The sequence below is a fragment of the Balaenoptera acutorostrata genome, chromosome 15 (assembly GCF_949987535.1).
Source record: "Balaenoptera acutorostrata chromosome 15, mBalAcu1.1, whole genome shotgun sequence".
NCBI classification, from domain to species: Eukaryota; Metazoa; Chordata; class Mammalia; order Artiodactyla; family Balaenopteridae; genus Balaenoptera; species Balaenoptera acutorostrata.
This window is the reverse complement of record NC_080078.1, coordinates 81,922,646-81,942,027: the sequence shown is the minus strand read 5'-3', so window position 1 is coordinate 81,942,027 and position 19,382 is coordinate 81,922,646. Positions and strand designations below refer to the sequence as shown.

The 19,382-nt window shown below is 44.9% G+C and overlaps 1 protein-coding gene across 1 annotated transcript; it reads left to right on the top strand.

Moving 5' to 3' along the window:
* The first annotated feature begins 754 nt into the window (after positions 1-754).
* On the top strand, positions 755-19,318 carry LOC103015403 (1,25-dihydroxyvitamin D(3) 24-hydroxylase, mitochondrial). Its single transcript, XM_007185278.3, has 12 exons — positions 755-1,445; positions 1,664-1,854; positions 3,595-3,688; positions 5,535-5,631; positions 8,665-8,756; positions 9,418-9,529; positions 11,010-11,155; positions 14,299-14,465; positions 15,185-15,263; positions 15,736-15,933; positions 16,035-16,155; positions 18,018-19,318. The coding sequence occupies exons 1-11, from the start codon at positions 1,188-1,190 to the stop codon at positions 16,143-16,145; spliced, it is 1,545 nt and encodes a 514-aa protein (XP_007185340.1). The 5' UTR covers positions 755-1,187; the 3' UTR covers positions 16,146-16,155; positions 18,018-19,318.
* Positions 19,319-19,382: the final 64 nt, after the last annotated feature.

Here is a 19,382-nt window from a genome sequence, read left to right as displayed (position 1 = left end):
CCCGGGGAGAGGCAGCCCAGTCTCAACCACAAGCCCTGCTTTTGCCTCTCATTTCATAACCAGCTAAAATGGCAACATCAGGTGGAGTACTGACGGTGGATAACGTTGTAGGCGCTTTACCTGCACTCACTCATTACATCTTCATAACAACCAAAATGGAGCAGCTGGGGAGAAAACTCTCCAAATTCAGCGGCTCCTCCTTGCCCAAGTTAAGACTCTAAGATGAAATCCCCTCTTCGGGTGCCTTTCACTAAGACTCAAACCCTCCCCACCTTGGGAGGTGCAGAAAGCCAACCTTCCTCCAAAAACACTTCCGTCCCGGCTGGCAAAAAAACTGGTTTCGGGCAACGCGCGGGCGCTCGGGCTCCGGCAGGCGCCGGCAGCCTCCCCGGGGTCGTGCTCGGAGACCTCGCCAGCGCGGCGGCGCGATTGTGCCAGCGCGGGGCTGCAGTTCCCGGCCGCCGGGGGAGGGCGGGGAGGCGTGCTCGGCGCACGCCCAGTGAACTCCGGTGAGCGTGCCTTCCCTGGGGGATTATCTCCAGGGTGGAGTCCGCGGCGTTCCCTCCCGGAGAGCCGCGCTCCGGTCACCCGAGGCCCGGCGCCCTCGCTCACCTCGCTGACTCCATCCTACTTCCATGCACCACCCCCAAGCCCGGGTCCCGCGTCCCTCCGGGCCTGGCCAGCCCTAACCCACTCCGCCCCACTTAGCGTGCTCATTGGCCACCCAGGGCCTGCCCTGTCTCCATAAATACATGGTCCCCGGGCATGGAGCATGGAGAGGGACCGGAGGCAAGCGCAGCGCCAGCAGCATCTCTTCCACCTTCCTAGACACCTCCACGTCGCTACTCCAGAGCTGGAAGTCAGCCTTGCCACCAGCAGGCGGACTCACGTCCTTTCCTTTCCTCTTCCAAGAGCCACCCATCTCCCGGCTGCGCTCCTCCAGCCCCTGCGGCCAGCGCTCGGCGGGCATCAGCTCCCTGAGGCTGCCGCGCGGTGCAGCGTCGAGCATCCTCGCCGAGTTCCTTTCTCCTCTCTGTCCGCCTTCCGCCCTCTCCATCACACCTGCTGCCCCTCTTTGCCTCTCTTCCGCAGAATCGTCAAGCCCCCAGCTCTCGCCGGCGCCTCTTTAGCAACCTCGCCCTTCCCAGCGCCCGCACATTCCCAAGCGCCCGGTCTCCCCCGCTGCCATGAGCTCCCCCATCAGCAAGGGCCGCTCCCTTGCCGCCTTCCTACAGGAGCTGCGCAGCCTGGGGCAGCCCCCCAGACCCGTGACATCTACGGCGTGCGCGCCCCGTCGACCGCGGGAGGTGCCCCTCTGCCCCATGATGGAACGGGGCGCGGCGCAAGACGCGGCCGCCCTGCCCGGTCCCACCAAGTGGCCACTGCTGGGCAGTCTGCTGGAGATTCTCTGGAAAGGAGGGCTCAAGAAACAGCACGACACGCTGGTGAATGCCTAGTCGCGCCCCCAATTCCCACTCTGCTCCCCGCCTTGCTCTCCAAACCCTCCCCAAGGCGCGCGGTTCGGGCGCACGGTGCGCTCGGGTGTGTGTCCCGACTGCAGCGGTCCCCGGTCCCCCGGAGGAAGGAGGCGGGAGGAGGGAGAAGCGCTCTTGGGACTGCAGGGGATGCGCGCTTACTTCGCACCCTGCCCGGCCCGCTGCAGGCGGAGTACCACAAGAAATATGGCAAGATTTTCCGCATGAAGTTGGGTTCCTTCGACTCGGTGCACTTGGGCTCGCCGTGTCTGCTGGAAGCGCTCTACCGCACGGAGAGCGCGTACCCCCAGCGGCTGGAGATCAAACCGTGGAAGGCCTATCGCGACTATCGCGAGGAGGGCTACGGACTGCTGATCTTGTGAGTCCAGGAAGCAGGATGGGGTTCGGCGGCTGGAAATTGGGAAGGGACGGGAATTGGGGTTCCCTGGGGTTGGACCCTTCTAATGCAGGGAGAACACGGAAGCCCCTACCTGCTGCCGTCACGGGCTCTTGCGCGGACTAGAGTGGGTGGAGGGGCGTCTGGGCTGAGTACGCAACACTTGTGTTCCTTCTGGCAAGTGGGCTGGGCCCGGCCTTTCCGTCAAAGAAATGTCAAAAAGGTTACGCGAATTATGATGTTCGGACTCTTGGGTGGAATGAGATTGTCAAGTTAGCGTGCCAGGCAAATATGTATACAAACAAAATTATCCCTTAAAATTCTGCGACCCGCCCCTCACCACCCCCCTCCCCCCACCTTGGTAGCTCAAACGCCAGAAGTTAACTCCTTTTGCTTTGGACAATGACCTTCCTATGACCTTCCTTTGTAAAGGAAACGGTGGGAATTAGGAGATAGACCTACTTGGAAAGCTGGTATGGAGGGGTGTGGAGGTTACATTTTGGAGAGATAAATACTCTAATGTGGTATGATTCCTCGGCTTTTACATTGTTAGCATTTAACAAGTTAGCACTTTTTTTACCCCCAAATTGTAATGCCTAATAGTCGTATTTTTCAGGATATATATAATTACTGGATTTATTTATTTATTTATGGCTACATTGGGTCTTCGTTGCTGCGCTCCGGCTTTTTTTTTTTTTTTTTTTTTTTTATGGCTGTGTTGGGTCTTCGTTTCTGTGCGAGGGCTTTCTCTAGTTGTGGCAAGCGGGGGCCACTCTTCATCGCGGTGCGCGGGCCTCTCACTATCGCGGCCTCTCTTGTTGCGGAGCGCAGGCTCAGTAATTGTGGCTCACGGGCTTAGTTGCTCCGCGGCATGTGGGATCTTCCCGGACCGGGGCTCGAACCCGTGTCCCCTGCATTGGCAGGCAGACTCTCAACCACTGCGCCACCAGGGAAGCCCCTGCGCTCCGGCTTTTTTCTAGGTGTGGCTAGCGGGCTCACGGGCTCTAGAGCGCAGACTCAGTAGTTGAGGCGCACGGGCTTAGTTGCTCCGCAGCATGTGGGATCTTCCCGGACGAGGGCTCAAACCCGTGTCCCCTGCATTGGCAAGCAGATTCTTAACCACTGCGCCACCAGGGAAGTCCCTGGTTACTGGAATGAAAAACGGTATTAATGCATGATGCATCACAGGCAGCATGGTCACCTATAGAGCAAGTGCAAAAGGGTTCATGATGAGAACAGGCTTTTTACAGCTCCGGTGAATCTCTGACTGTTATTTGAAGGCAATGGCAAAATTCTAAATTCGAGGTGTTCTGTGAATGTGCCTTTCAACCCAATTCAATAGATTGAAAGAAGACAAGATTTTTTTCCTCAAACAGATCTGAGTTGCTGGTGAAGTGGGTGTTCACGTGCCCACTCTTATTGCTGGAAACAGGCCACTGGCCTCCCAGTTCAACCCCAGCGAGGGCATATCAAAAGTTCTGAACCCAACTATCTGGACTTGATCTTTCTGTGCAATCTTTGGCTCAAGGGAAAAGTGCTTATTCATCGTATTGTCAAACCAGCCCCGAATATTCCAATACTAATTATTCTCTGGCTGTTTCTTGGCACGATTCTGTGTTCATTTTATTATATAGTTCATGAAGTCAGAGAACTGGAGGTGTCTCTGCTTCTTCGTTCTTTTCCTTTCCATTTGCTCTAAATATAATTCTGCTTCTCTCCCAGGGAAGGAGAAGACTGGCAGAGGGTCAGGAGTGCCTTTCAAAAGAAACTAATGAAACCAGTGGAAATTATGAAGCTGGACAACAAAATCAATGAGGTTTGCAGGACGGGGTTCGCTTTCCTGGTTCTCCTGGGGATGGAGGGATTTAGTGGAGCTTCAAGCCACAGCTACAAAGTGCAGAAGAAAAGGCAGGCAATTTGGATGATTCAGGAGTCTTCCTTTTCTCCTCATTCCTCTCCACATCCGCCTCCTCCAAAACCCTTATTCCTCCCTCCTTCACTCCCTTTTAAAGTAGTATTACGATAAGGGAGCAGTTACGAGCATAGACTTTGACATTCTACAGTCTTGGTTTTGAACGTCACCCCACCCCCACCACTTATGTAACCTGACTGTACCATTTAATTTGCTCACTTTCCCAGTCTATAAACTGGGAGTAACAATTCCCACTCCTTAGGTTTACTGTGAGGATTAAGTGAGATAACACTATAAACTTCCTAGGTAGTGACAGCTGAGCTGGGTTTTTTAGGACGAGTAGGAGTCTGCAAGCCAGAGAAGGTGGGAAAAGGCATTCAGGCAGAGAGCATAGCCTGCTGAAAATATGGAGGCATGAGATGGTGTGTTCAGAGAACAGTACATTTAGTGCAGCTGAAGTGAAGCTTTCTCTGAAATGATGCTGGGCAGAGGGCAGGTCTTTACAATATTTTTGGGCCACGCTAAGGTATTTAGATGTTATCCTTTAGCCAACAGGGGCCCAAAGGGGGAAGGATTTAAACATGTAGAGAATTCTTTTTACTCCTGTTCACTCTGGGTATTTATTTTGAACTGGACACACATAAGATCATATAGGTGAAAGACTGCAAATTCAGAAGCTTCCAAGGGCCAGGTGATTAATATAAATGTATAAGGCAGGCCCAGTAGGGATTTTAGCAAGCAGAATAGTGCCTGCCCTTTCTAGAGGGGACAGCTGCCCCAGCTCTGGCAAATGCCTACCACATGGAAATGTAGACCCAGTGTCACCAGATCTAGTAATTATTATTATTTTTTGATGACTAACGGAAAATTCATATGTTCATGTGAAATCTCTGGATTTTTTGATGGTAACAAATTCAAAGTACTTTTTAATATGCTATGTGGACAAACACGCCCATTAGTTGCACCTGTGGGTTTTGTAGTCACATATACCCTATTTCAGACCCCAGCAGAGCCACTTTTATGTGTCCAAGGGAGAGTGCCTTCGCTACTCTCTAAGCCTCAGTTTTCTCATCTGTTACCTAGGAAATGGGAGTAATGACAGTATTTTCTACCTCATGAGGTTATTTGAGGATCAGCGAAGGTAATACATTTTGCACTGTGCCTGGTTCTATACAAGCCTCATTAAATGCAAAGCATTAGTCATCTAAAACCCTGATTGTGGAAACTGGCCTCTAGGGGCCGTATAGGACTTGCCCAAGGTGACAGAGCTATTTAGTGAAGGCGCTGCATCCAGAACTTACAGTTCCCTGGCTCTAAGCTTAACATGCTTAATACCACACCAATCAGTAAGGAGACGTTTGCCTGCCCAGCTATGGAAGTGGCAAACCTCAGGGTAGCCAGAGTCCTTGAGACGTTGTCCCCACAGAGACACTGGGCTGATTCCTCCTTTGTGGTTTATTCTCCATTCTGATTAGAAGAAATGTTTTCCTTTTCTTAAATTTAGATCAAAAGCTGAAACCTAAGCTTCAGGGAGGCTGCAGGGAAAGCTCAGGAAATAACCCAGGACAAGGGTGTTGGGGCAGAAGATGAACTCCCAAGGAGAATATATAATTAGTGATGATTCAGAATGAGTAATATTATGGGCAGTGAATATACAAGGTAGCAAAACCTGAAGCTAACTTACTGAACTTGAAACTTTTGTTTTCCTTCAGTGACTGAAATGTGTCTTTGGTGATTTCTTTCTGTTAAGGTCTTGGCTGATTTTACAGGTAGAATAGGTGAGCTCTGTGATGAGAGAGGCTGCATGGAAGACTTGTACAGCGAGCTGAACAAATGGTCATTTGAAAGTAAGTTGTCTTCACATCTTGTTCATTTGATTTTGCAAGTGATTTTGAAGACAAACATGGCCCTGTGGACAACTCTTCTGTAATCATACACTATTGCTGAGTAGGAAAGGCCATAGCAGCCCTCTTAATGCTTTCAGGCGTTTAGGTGATGCTTTACCCTCTGGATTGTTTATGTAGTCATTCAACAAACATTTATACAACACCTGCTGTGTGCCAGGCACTGTACTAGGGACACAGCAGTGAACAAAACAGGCAACATCCTTGCTCACATGGAGCTCAGATTTTAGTAGGGGTGACAATCAACTAGTAAACATAGTTTAATATATACTCTGCCAAGGAGTAAGGGAGTCAAGAAAGAATATAGGTTCCTAGGTGAGGCAAGTCTGCTTGGTAAGGAGACATTTGAGGTGAGACCTGAAGGAAGGCAAGGAGCAAGCCACCGGGGTATCTGTGGGAAGCCTGTTGGGACAGTGGAGACAGGAGGTGCAAATGTCCTGGGGTGAAAGCATGAACAATGTCTTTGGGGAACTTCGAGGATGCTGGTGTGAGTGGATTATGGGAGGAGGGGAAAGAGGAGCTGAGAAAGATGAAGCCGGGGCCTGAAAGTCCCCGCAAGGACGTTTACTTTGAGTCCGATGCTGAGCAATGGAAAGTTCCGAACAGAAGGGAGCATGATCACTGTTTTCAAGGACCACGCTGGGGATAAAAGCAAAGCCCTGCCTTGATGTGCTCGCTGCCCAGTGGAGATGCAAGCAGGGGAACAAGGCAGTTGCAGTAGAATGGGGAGCACTTGACTGAAGAGGTTCAAGGCTGGGGGAGAATCCTAGCGGCTGCCTCAGCTGAGCATGGTCAGGGCCGCTTCATAGAGGTGGTACCATCTCAGCCAAGGCCTGGGGGACGAGCAGGAGTTTCCCGGGTGAAAGTGAAGGAAGATGGAATGTTCCAGGCTGAAGGAACAGAGAGTGTTGTGTTGAGGAGAAAGAGGGTGTTCCGAGTGACTGGAGCACGTCCAGCAAGGGACAAGGATGTCCAGGGCAGAGGATGGGAGGAAGCAGCGGCCAGCCCATGTCAATCCTGTAAACCAGGGATGGGCATTTGGCTTTGAGCCCAGAGTCCCTGGGAGCAAATAGGAGAGTGATTTTAGCAGGAAGGTGCCAAGGTCCGATTTGCTGGAAGGATCACTCTTTTTTTTTTTTTTTTTTTTTTTTTTTTAAGGATTTTTTTTTTCTTTTTTATTTATTTATTTATTTATTTATTTATTTATCTATTTTTGGCTGTGTTGGGTCTTCGGTTCGTGCGAGGGCTTTCTCCAGTTGCGGCAAGTGGGGGCCACTCTTCATCGCGGTGCGGGGACCGCTCTTCATCGCGGTGCGCGGGCCTTTCTCTATCGCGGCCCCTCCCGTCGCGGGGCACAGGCTCCAGACGCGCAGGCTCAGCAATTGTGGCTCACGGGCCCAGCTGCTCCGTGGCATGTGGGATCTTCCCAGACCAGGGCTCGAACCCGTGTCCCCTGCATTAGCAGGCAGATTCTCAACCACTGCGCCACCAGGGAAGCCCTGGAAGGATCACTCTTGACTGCTGATGTGAGGGATTGGAGAGGGTGCCCCGGGACGGAGGCTTTTGTCCTGACCTGTCTCCCCCATCAGATAGACCTCGTTGTAAAGTTACAGACTGTCATCTTAGCACATGAGAAAGCCCCATGCCAATAAGAAATCCACAGAAGGTGTTAAGGGAAAGAGGGAATGACTACAGAGGAGAAAAGAAAAGTATGTTTTGGAAATCGTCCACTGGAAATACCCAAATTAAGGAGCATCAAATGCATTTCTTTGCAAGTCAAAGAAAACCTGACCATGGTGGTTGACAAATTATTGTCCAGTGTTATGAGAAGTCTTGAGGAAGCCAGTCCACAGCTGGCACTCAGTGATGTCACTGGGACCCAAGCCTGTTCTGTCTTCCTTCTCATCCATCCTGAGCTAGTTGGCTTGCTGCAGAATGGCTCCTGCCCTTCCTGGCCTCACCCCTGCATTCTAGGCAAAAACAAGAGGGAAAGAGGGAAGAGCTAAACCAGCTGTCCTTTCCCCTTTATTGAGAAAGCAAAAGTGTCTCCCTTGAATCTCATTGGCCAGACCTGGGTCATGTGACTGCTTTGGCTGCTACAGGAAGCCTGGGAAATCAGGGAACAGAATTGTCTTAGATCAATCCTGACTTATTGCCTGAGGACTGATACACTGACAGCCTAAATAAAATCGGGGTTCTCTTAGGGAAGAAATGGGAAAGAATGAGTACGGAGTAGGTCATTAACAATGGCTGCTACACACGATATCAAGGGTAAACTCTGAGAAAATCAAGACATTACAGGAGAGATTCACTCATGTATAAAAATGGCTGCATCTTCACAGTGGCTTTTCTGATCAGGAGGTTCTGCAGGGGATGAGTCATTGGACCTGGGGATAATTCTAGAAAGAGAGGAGAGTAATCAGGCCCCTTTCTCTCAGAGAATTTGCTTTTCCTCTTTCTTCGAAAAGACCTCACTTTTTTTTTTTTTTTTTTTTTTTTTTTTTTAATTTTTTTTTCTTACGATGAGGATTTTTTTTTTTTAAAGGATTTTCTTATTTATTTATTTATTTATTTATTTATTTTTGGCTGTGTTGGGTCTTCGGTTCGCGCGAGGGCCCTCTCCAGCCGCGGCAAGCGGGGGCCACTCCTCATCGCGGTGCGGGGACCGCTCCTCATCGCGGTGCGCGGGCCTCTCTCCATCGCGGCCCCTCCCGTCACGGGGCACAGGCCCCAGACGCGCAGGCTCAGCAATTGTGGCTCACGGGCCCAGCCGCTCCGCGGCATGTGGGATCCTCCCAGACCAGGGCTCGAACCCGTGTCCCCTGCATTAGCAGGCAGACTCTCAACCACTGCGCCACCAGGGAAGCCCAAGACCTCACTTTTATGGGAGACAGAATTGAGCCTTTGGTAGCCAGCTAATCATAGACTCCAGTGTCACTGTAAATGGGTAACAGTGTTGATTATTTTAAATAACAGGCATCTGCCTTGTGCTATATGAGAAGAGATTTGGGCTCCTTCAGAAGAATGCAGGCGATGAAGCTTTGAATTTCATCATGGCCATCAAAACAGTAAGTTTCTCCAGGGTAGAGAACCTTTCCTTATAAAACGTTTACAGAACCTAACAAATGTGCATCACAGTGTTTCCCAAGAGTGGCATCCACACATATTTTATTATAGTAGTTAAGTGTTCATTTTAATATGTGTTGCATATTTTCATGAATGAATGTGCATATATGTACGTATAATAAAAAAGCACATTCAGTCGTTGTCAGGCAAGGTGAAAGTAGGTATTTCAGTTAAAGGTCAGTTGATTAAAATACTACTTCAAAGAGTCTGAACATTTTCAGATTAAAATTTGGGGGATTGTTTAGGTTGTAGGTAGAGATAGTAGACCCTGTGAATCTGGTTTTAGGAATGGTTGAAGTTTGGAAATTATTGGAAATGGAAATGGATATGAGATTTGTACCCTTTCTTCTTTTTTTATGTTTCGGTCATAAGATCAATTTTTTTATGAGACACATCCAGTGGAAAAGCATCCCAAAGATTATTTTCATATGTCCCTGGAGGGTGGGGCTGGGGACTGGTGCCGAGAGCCCTGAGGCGTCCTTGGAATTCCGGCCTTTAGGGGAGCAAAGGGTGCAGTTGTTTAGAACGCTTCTCTCAAGGAGTGCAAGTTGTCTTTGAGAGAAAGAGAAACGGGGGATGAAAAGGCATTTGTGTTCCCCACAGATGATGAGCACATTTGGGAGAATGATGGTCACGCCAGTCGAGCTGCACAAGAGCCTCAACACCAAGGTCTGGCAGGCACACACTCTGGCCTGGGACACCATTTTCAAATCGGGTAACGTGGCCACATGTGCCCAGCAACCCTGTCTCCGGAGCTGCTGCCGGAAGGTCTGGATGACCTTGGCCTCAGCACCCCATCCTTTGATGGAATTGCTCCTCCGGATTCTTTCGGGCTTTGCAAACTCATGAATTTGGGGATCGCCCTGGTGCAGATGAATTCTAGGAAAAGGCAGGAGGTAGTTTTCTGTAGTCTTCTTTGGGAACTAGGAGTGGTTAAAGCTTTGGAGTCAAAGATTCCTGGGTTCAAGTCCCAGCTCTGTCATTGGCTGTGGTGGCTTGGCCAAATGCACTCTTTTTCATTCTCAGTTGTCTTGCCTCTAAAATGGGTTAATAGTGGTAGTAGTAGTGGTAGTAGTAGTAGTAGTAGGTACCTCAGTACAACTGTTTTCACTTCTAATATAGTAACTTAAAACCTGGCATATGATCTAGTGGGAACTGTCACTGTTTCCTGCCAAGAAAATATGTAATATAATTTCTGCAAAACCTAAAAAAAAAAAAAAAACCTGGCATAGTCCAATATCTCAATGGATCAGAGCTATTTCTGCTACAGGATGAAGGGAATATTTGGTGCTAAGTATTGTTCTGAGTATACACACACACACTCATTTAATTCTCACAAAAACCCTGTAAAGTAGGGTTTTCTATTAGGCCTGAGTGATAGAACTGAGACACAAAATTAAGTAACTTTATCAAGATTGCATGCTAGGTAATGGCAAAACCAGGGTTGAAGCCAGGCAGAAGACCCAACTCTAACCTCTGTGCCATTTATTGTCATCATTTTTACCATCATCACCATGATTATTATCATGGTGGTGGCTTGTGTGATGGATTGAAGTGAGGGAGGTGCATGCCTAGAATGTATTTGGCAAACATCACCATTATTGTCAGCATGCATGGGCACTGCACGTGTGTGTGTATGTGTGTGTTTATGTTTGATAACAATGGGGGAGGGGTTCTCCTCTCCTCTGCTGCCAGGATTTGGGAGCCAAATCCCACTGTGCCTGTATCAGTGACCATATCTGCTAGATGCTTGGATATGGGACCAAGTTCTGATTCTGAGAACGGACCCAAATGCCACCTCTGTCTCATGATGACCTCTCTCTCCCAAGCTCTAAGCTCTTCCTACTCAAAGCATGACTGCAGATCCAGCATCTGCATTGCCTGGTGGCTTGTTAGAAATCAGACTTCCAGGCCCACCCCAGACTCTAGAATCAGAACCTGCATTTTAAGAAGATGCCCGGGGGATTCTTGTGCACGTTAATATTTGAGAAGCCCTGCTCCTGTGGGCATTGGTCAGTCCTTGCTGACTTAACAACAAGGCAGTATTAGCTTACCTAACAAATTGTCAAATTGTCAGATTGCCTGCAAAGACCCTTTAGATGTTGCAAGGAGAATTTGATCCTGGGTTCCATTTCATTCTTTTCCTCCTCCTAATTTTCAGCTGATTTCCTCTCCCTTTTTCTCTTCTCCAACAGTCAAATCTTGTGTCGACAACCAGTTAGAGAAATATTCTGAGCAGCCCAGCATGGATTTCATTTGTGATATTTATCACCACAATCAGCTTTCAAAGAAGGAATTGTATGCGGCTGTGACGGAGCTCCAGCTGGCTGCGGTGGAAACGGTAAGGGTGGGCCCGGTTTTAGTTTGCTAAATCAACGGGCTGTAAAATCTTTTTCATGATGAATTTTACGTAGTCATTCAACTCACCTATTCCATAAGGATTAACTGAGCATTAGCTTAGCAGGCATAAAAATTCTCATACTAGAAATGTGCAGGAGACCCAGAGCACAGGCTTTGTGCTTAAACATATGATAGAAAAATACATGTGCTTTAGAGACAGAAATCCGGTGCAGGGTATAAGTGCCACGACAAATATGCAAAATGCTACAGGAATTAAGAAGCAGTAAAATCCTACACCACAGCAAGGTAGATAATCTAGGTTTTTAAAAACTGGATATATTTTAGGTTGTGCATGTTACCCCAAAGTGCCTAACTGTGGATGTTATTTAGTCTAAAAACATTGGAATACTGTCTGCAATTCCAATAATATTTTTTTCTGCTTAAAATTGTCAACAGAGGGAGTTTGGGAAACACTTGATTTCAATTTAAAGGAAACAGCTAATTTTAAATACCAGAATTCTGTCCCCAGTATGGTTGATACTCCTAGTAGGTACACAATACAGCCAAACTCCAAACATAAATACTGACAAGTATTCAGGAGGGTTTCATCGTCTTTGGTTCATTTTTTGAGCTCTCGCTGGAGTGATGATATTAATATTCCTCACAGGCCCAACATCTCATACACGTATCATCTCTAAGAACAATGTGTACCAGGTCATTTCTGTTCCATGTTTTCCCCTTTCTGTAGTGTTTCTGGTCTGAACAAAAAGTAGGGTTTTCTACATCAGGGAATAGCAAGGTTCTCATTTCTCCTCATGCTCCAGAAGGCTGTCAAAAGTGGGGACTTATGTCAACTCATTTTTCTGTTCAATCCCTTACCCTGAGAACCTCCTTAGAGGGATGAAAGTAAAGCTTAACCCATTATTCTTTTTTTTTTAAACTGGAATGTGAGCTCCATGACAGTGATGACTTGGTCTTGTCTCTGCTATTCCTAGGGTGTGGAATAGAAGTTGGCACATAGTAGGTGCTCAACAAATACTTGTTCAATAAATGAAAGAATTCAGGAATTATGGAGTGTCTGCTATGTGCCAGGCACTGTTTCGGGTACTTGAGAGACCACGATGAACCAGTTCCCCTCATGAAATTTAAGTGGTCTTGGGGCACAGATGATAGACATGTAAATAAATAATGAAATAGGATCATTTCAGATAGTGATCCAGGACCTGGAGGAAGCCATCGGGGTGAAGTCAGAGAGAGGTAGGGGAGGTCATCTCTCTCTGAGGATGTCATACTGGAGCTGACACTGGAATAACGAGAAGGAGCCAGCCAAGGGAAGATCTGGTGCAAGACCACTCCAAGCAGAGGAAACAGCACATGCCAAGGCCCTGGGCAGAAAGAAGGATGGACTGGAGAAGTAGCACATGTGGTCAGAGTTGACAGGGAAGAAGACGATGGGCCCTGTTAACCAGGAGCCTTCGTGAGGCGTTTGGATTTACTGCACCTGTGATGGAAATCTCCTGGAGTGTTTTAAACAAGGGAGGAACTTAATCAGATTGATGTTTTGTAAAGTGGGCTCCGGCTGGTGGATGGAGAATGGACCTAGCGGAGAGAGAGTGGAAGCAGCAAGGCCAGCTATGAGATGTGTCCCCTCCGTGGAGGTCAAGCGGGGATACTTTGGGCCCATGAGGTTTCTCAGGCCACTTCCCCTCCATTCAGCCCCTGCAGTTATCCTAAAAGGCCAGGGCTGTCTTACAGGGCTTTGGTGAAAGCTACAGTTATCTGCCTTTTGGAAACTCTATTTGGTACTTGTGGTAAGGGACCCACTGATACGGTTCAATCTGTTTCTTTTTTTAGTCCTGGCTATTCTGAAAGTCACATTTGGAAAATCAGAGAAATTTGACAGTGTATCTAATTTGGTGGCTACGCCCTCTTCCTGTTTTGTAAATTGGACTCTGGTAATAATGACATCCACGGTTTATTTGCAGCTGAGGCTGACAGTCCTCTGACAGGAAGAAGGCTACTTGGAAGCATCTTCTTCCAAAAACAATAAATACCATTGGCTCCAAATTGTCCTGCACTTGGCTCATTTGTGTGAGTGGCACATAGCACTTAGCAAAAGCGTCTTCATGTCTGCAGAGAGGACACAATGACCATTTTTATGGGAATATTTGGCTTAAATTAGACAAAAATAGGCCTAAAGACAAATACATAAGACTACCAGTGGTGAGTATTACGAAGCTAAAAGCTGCACTGGCTGTTTCTGCCAATATTTTTTCTCTTCTCATTGCCTTTGGAAAGGAAATAAAGGATGCCACTTAAAAGGCCATGAGTCTTTGTCAGAAATTGTGGCTGGTTCCTTGAAATACTCAACTTGACGCTAGAATTTCTTATTTTGGTGTTGGCCGCCTCCTACCAGGGCGCTTTCCTTGAGGCTGAAACCCTGGGTACAGATAATGCCTTTTTATTTTTGTGGTAACTTTTGAGGGTGTGGCAAAAAAAATCTTTCTTTTAAATTCCAGGAATGCAACTTCTTGTGCATTTGCATTGCAAAATTTTTTTTTTAAAAAAAAGACACTTTTATTAGCAACACTCTTAGGCTCTCCATCCCTCTCTCCCCACTCAATTTTCATATTATTTTTTATATTAAACAATTAACGAATTTCATTTTGAGATAATTATAGATTCACATGCAATGCTAAGAAAAAAATAGAGAGGATCCCTTAATCCTTCACCAAGTTTCCCTCAGTGGTAACATGTGCATAAGATAAACTGTTATCACAACCCGGAAGTTGATACTGTTGCAATCGCCCATCTGACTCTCATTGGGCCAGTTCTACATGCCCTCATTTGTGTTCACTTTTTGTACCAAACTATATTTTGCGTCCTCATGCAGCTGATTATTTGAAGAATTCTACTTTGATTCCCTCGGGAAATAAGCTATTATTCATTGATGTGTTTTATAAACTAAATCTGACTTTTCATACAGGGCATTTGTTTGAAGCACAGCCAAGAAGGACATGTAAAGAAGTGTCACTCATACAGTTTTCATGACAAGGTGGTAGGCGTCACCTTTGGTTCAGCTCATATTGGTTTTAAGGCAGTTTATTTGCAGAAAACTCAAGTTTATGTCCATTTGGCTTTCAGACAGCAAACAGCTTAATGTGGATTCTCTACAATTTATCTCGTAATCCCCACGTGCAACAAAAGCTTCTTAAGGAAATTCAGAGTGTACTGCCTGAGAATCAGATGCCACGGGCAGAGGATTTGAGGAATATGCCATATTTAAAAGCCTGTCTGAAAGAATCTATGCGGTAAGAACACGTGCCTAAGCCAATATGAATATGTCAGAAGGCTGTTCTCTCCAACACATAATAAGGGGTGCCCTGCCACAGATGGCTTCATTCCCTAAATCATTTGGGCAAATTCTATTAAATCTTGGAAAGTCAGAGTCCTGCCCTTTAAATCAGTAATAATAATACTCTAATGGATGCTATAAGCAATAATTAAGATTAGGGGCACGATTGAAGGATGTGAGATGAAAGCTCAGCAAGGAACCATATTATTATATGATAAGACATAGAGACACCTTTGTTTTTGAGCCTCTGTATAAAATGTTCTTTGAAAATTCTTTTTCTGGAAAACAAAGCTCACAATGTCTTAGGGTCAGAGGGAAATATCTTTAACTTCATGAAGGGTAGTTAGGAGAAACCGAGAACAAACAACAAGCTTGAGGGCGAAGCATGTCAATGTACACATTTGAATGTGTACGGGGAATGAAACCGAACAAACACTATCAACAACTATGAAGCAGGCTTGTACTTGGGGGTTTAACCAACACAATAAGATAAAGAATATAAACAAGAGGTGTAAATATTGGGAAGAAAGAGACAGAAATTCTTTGTAAAGAGTTGGGATCATGTTCCTTTTTTGAGAACTCAGGCAGCAACTATTTATTTAACCAGAATCTGCATTCCCTTGAGCTAGAACTTGGTCCGTGCCCACTTTGACATCTCTGATTTTGTTTTTCCAGGCTTACCCCGAGTGTGCCATTTACAACTCGGACTCTTGACAAAGCAATGGTTCTGGGGGAATATGCTTTACCCAAAGGAGTAAGTAGAATTTGTACAGTCTGTACCTTACCCTTTTCAAGTATCCATCAGATCTCCCTAAACGTTTCTACTGGGAGAGCATTCCTTTTGGAAATGTGTAGACTGCAGTATATAGTTGACGTGTTGTGTAGTCTAGCATTAGGCATAATGGTTATGGAGACAGACCTGGATTCAAGTATAGCCTTGAGTGAGTTACATAACCTCTGCGAGCCTCAGTTTTCTCATCTGTAAAATGGGAACGATAAAAACCTACCACATGGGATTGTTGTGAGAATGTGATGTAAAATTTTAAAGTTCATGACCTATTTATTGTGCCAGTATCACCTGGCACATTTCAAACACTCAATACATGTTGGCATTCATCATTATTATCCATTTGTGGGTTACTTTCACATTTGTAAGGTGATGGCTTTTGTAAATTTTGCTATTCAAATGTTTTCTTTAAGTGCTTTGTGTTTCTGTGTGTTTTTAGACAGTACTGATGCTAAATACCCATGTGTTGGGGGCCAGTGAAGAAAATTTTGAAGATTCAAGTCAGTTTAGACCCGAACGATGGCTTCAAGACAAGAAAAAGATCAACCCTTTTGCCCATCTTCCATTTGGCATTGGGAAAAGAATGTGCATTGGTCGCCGATTAGCCGAGCTCCAGCTCCACTTGGCTCTCTGCTGGGTAAGACCCTGATGGGATTTCTGCAGCTGTATTCTGGGCTATTTATTCCTCAAGGCAGGAGAAGAGGGGTGATTCTGCTTTTCTGTGCTTCTGTGTTCCAGATCGTCCGCAAATATGACATCGTGGCCACGGACAAGGAGCCTGTGGAGATGCTGCACTTGGGCATCCTGGTACCCAGCCGGCAGCTCCCCATCGCTTTCTACCAGAGATAGGAGGCCTCAGGTGAGCATCTGGGGTGTGGAGAATGGCCAAGAGGTGAGCCAAGCTTGGAAGTCAACCATACTTGGCTTCGAGTCCCTGCTCACTGTTGGTTCACTGGGTGACCTTGAACAGTTACTTAACCTTTCTGCCTTCATTTTTTTTTTTCATTTGTAAAATGGGGACCAAAATAGTATCCATCCAGAAAGATGATATGAATACCAAATACCTAGCCCGGAGCCTGGCATCAACTAAGTGCTCCAAAATGCAAGCTGCTTGTCATGGTTTTTGCATGTGAATATCGGGGTGGGGGGCAAACTTCTTCTGTAAAGGACCAGTTGGCAAATATTTTAGGCTTTGCAGGACATAAGGTCTCTCTCACATCCACTTTACTCCACCTCAGTGCAGCCTCAGACAACTGGTCAATGAATAGGGGTGACTATTGTATTAGTTTTCTATTGTTGCCATAACAAATTACTAAAACAAATTACTTACAAATTACTAAAACTTGTATTAAGTAGCACACATTTATTATTTTATCATTCTATAGGTCAGAAATTCAACACAGCTCTTGACAGGATAGAATCAAGTTGTCATTTGGCAGGGCTGTGTTCCTTTCTGGAAGCTCTAGGGGAGAATCTATTCCCTTACAAATTTCAGTTGTTGGCAGAATTTAGTTTCTTATGGCTGTAAGACTGAGGTTTTTGTTTTCTTGCATCAACTAAGAGTTATTCTCAGCTCCTAGAGGCCACCATTCCTTGGTTCATGACCTCTTCCTCCATCTTCAAAGCCAACTAGCCTTCAGGCTTCAAATCCCTCATCCTTCTTCTGTTGCATCTCTCAGACGGGATATCATTCAGGATAATCTCCCCATTTCGAGATCCATAACCTTAATCACATCTGCAACGCTCCCTTTGCAATGCAAAGTAATATATTCACAGGTACTGGGGATTAAGGACTAAGCTTTTTTTGAGGGCCATGATTCTGCCTACCAGTACTATATTTCAATAAATCTTTATTCGTAAAAAGAGGTGGTAGTACTTATTGGACCACAGGGTCTTGATTTACAGACCCCTGGCATAGAAGAGAAGATACTTACCAGCCTGTATTAAATACAATGTAATACTTTTCTGCAACATACCATTTATTACTTTTTCTGACAGTGTGGGTGTTCTCATACCAACTTCATAATTTTTGCCATATTCATATATCAGCTATTTAATTGCTGCTTAATTATTTCCTTTAAATTAACACAGGCCTAATAGTATACTTTAGCCTTATTTCTAATTTCCTTGATGAAATGGTGTTTTTTAAGTCTAGTTATTTTCCCCTAATCCACAATAAAATGAATTTTCAACTACTGAAGTGATAAAAAGTTAGCCTGAGAAATCTCTAGTATTATCAGGTGTGGAAATATGACATTTCTGACACATAGCTTTATAGAATTAGGTGTCAGTGGTAAAACTCAGTCTCAATCACTCTTCCCTTTCAACGACATCACCTAGAACTTGCCTAGAACTAGTTGCTATTTGCTAACTGCAAGTTAAGTGTATTTGCTGATAGGTGGATTATTTTGGGAAACATGCAATTACAGATGAAATTTCTGAATGAGGCCCAGTGAATTCCTCCCTACTTGTCTGGTATCATTAGGCAATTGTCAAATTCTGAACATGCCAACAAACAGAGTTGAATCAAGTAGGATAATGAAGGAATTCTAGCTTAATTGCGAAACTTCCAGTCTTCAGCTAGGACAGTGTGCACAGTTGTCTTGGTGAAACACAAGAGCCCAGGGCACTACTGGTTTTAGCATTTATTTTTTTGCTAATAATTCCTCTTGTTTAACTATACTGCTGTGATGTATAATTGGGGTATACTTTATTTTCCAGATTTTTTTTTTTTTTACCAAGACCACGAGCAGCAATTTTTACCCTTTTGCAAGAATGAGGCTTTGGGCTTCTGCATGACAGGAAAGCAAACATCAAAAACCTGAGCATGAATCAGCATGTAAAGAACATTTAGTCCCAGGTGTTTATACTCCTTCTTCTGTACAATTGTTCTAGAAGCTGTACTGTCTGTGTAGCTGATGGTATTTATTAAGATGGCATCTGGCTCAGGGAAAGCAGATTGTTGGAATACCAGGCACTCTACAGGGTATACCGCCTGCTTACACGTAACTTACACATAACTGACATCACACCATCCTGACTTACACAGAATTGCTCATCATCCTGTTTTCTCTTGTATAGGGCAGTTGGGCACTTATCCGTTGGTCAGGTAAAAGTCACTAAATGTTTCTGTCCTAGCTTTACCAGATTCACTGCTGGAATCTTCACTTCTCAGAAGTTTACATTTCACAATGAGAGACCGACTATAGCTAGATTACTGGGGGCCCTGTGTAGTATTGACGATCCATTTGTTGTAACTCCTTCTAATATATTTGGGGAAATACTGCTTAATAATAGAAGCAAAACTAAATATTAGTTAAAGTTATCAGGTCCCTATGAAGCTGTTTTTTTTTTTTCTTGTTTTGAAATAGAAACATTATTGGAAAATTAGAGAAAACGTCTATGTTAAGAAGTACTTTAATGAAGTCAAAACCTCCTGTCTAAGAATGCCTTAATGATTTACTGTGGCATCATTGTGTTAAAGGATCCTGAAATTATTTAATTATGGCATTGGGTCTATCTAATGGCAATTTGCTTACATCATTTAAAAATATATATATGGTATTTGATTTAGAAGTTTAGGGCAATGTTCTAAAGTTTAGTCATGGCTTAAAAATATTCAGTGACTTTCCCTGCCTTAATTTTCCCAGCTATAGATGGGTCAGTAGTAAAGTGTGCATACATTATAGATTAACTAGGTAAACCATGTTATGTGACTTGAACTCCTTGGGAAAATATGATTTCATAAATGGAAAAGGCATATAGATTTAAGCAATACTTGTAAAATTCTTAAAAATTGTGTTTACATATAGTTTATTTGCACAGGTTTTTACTACTACTTTTCCTAAAAGCATACTATATGTTTCTGTATATTTGATAAAGATTTCCCTTTTTAGGTTACATTTTTAGACTATTTCAGAAGTGTACATTTATATCTTTATTTTGAACAAATATGTGCACATCACCAAAATAAATATATGCTTTCTCACTGCTGTGAAATTCTTTTTAGAATTATAAATCCACATGTGTTATCAGATTTCATCTGTATTATCTTCTTTGAATTCTCTAAAAGAATAAAAGTTTTCA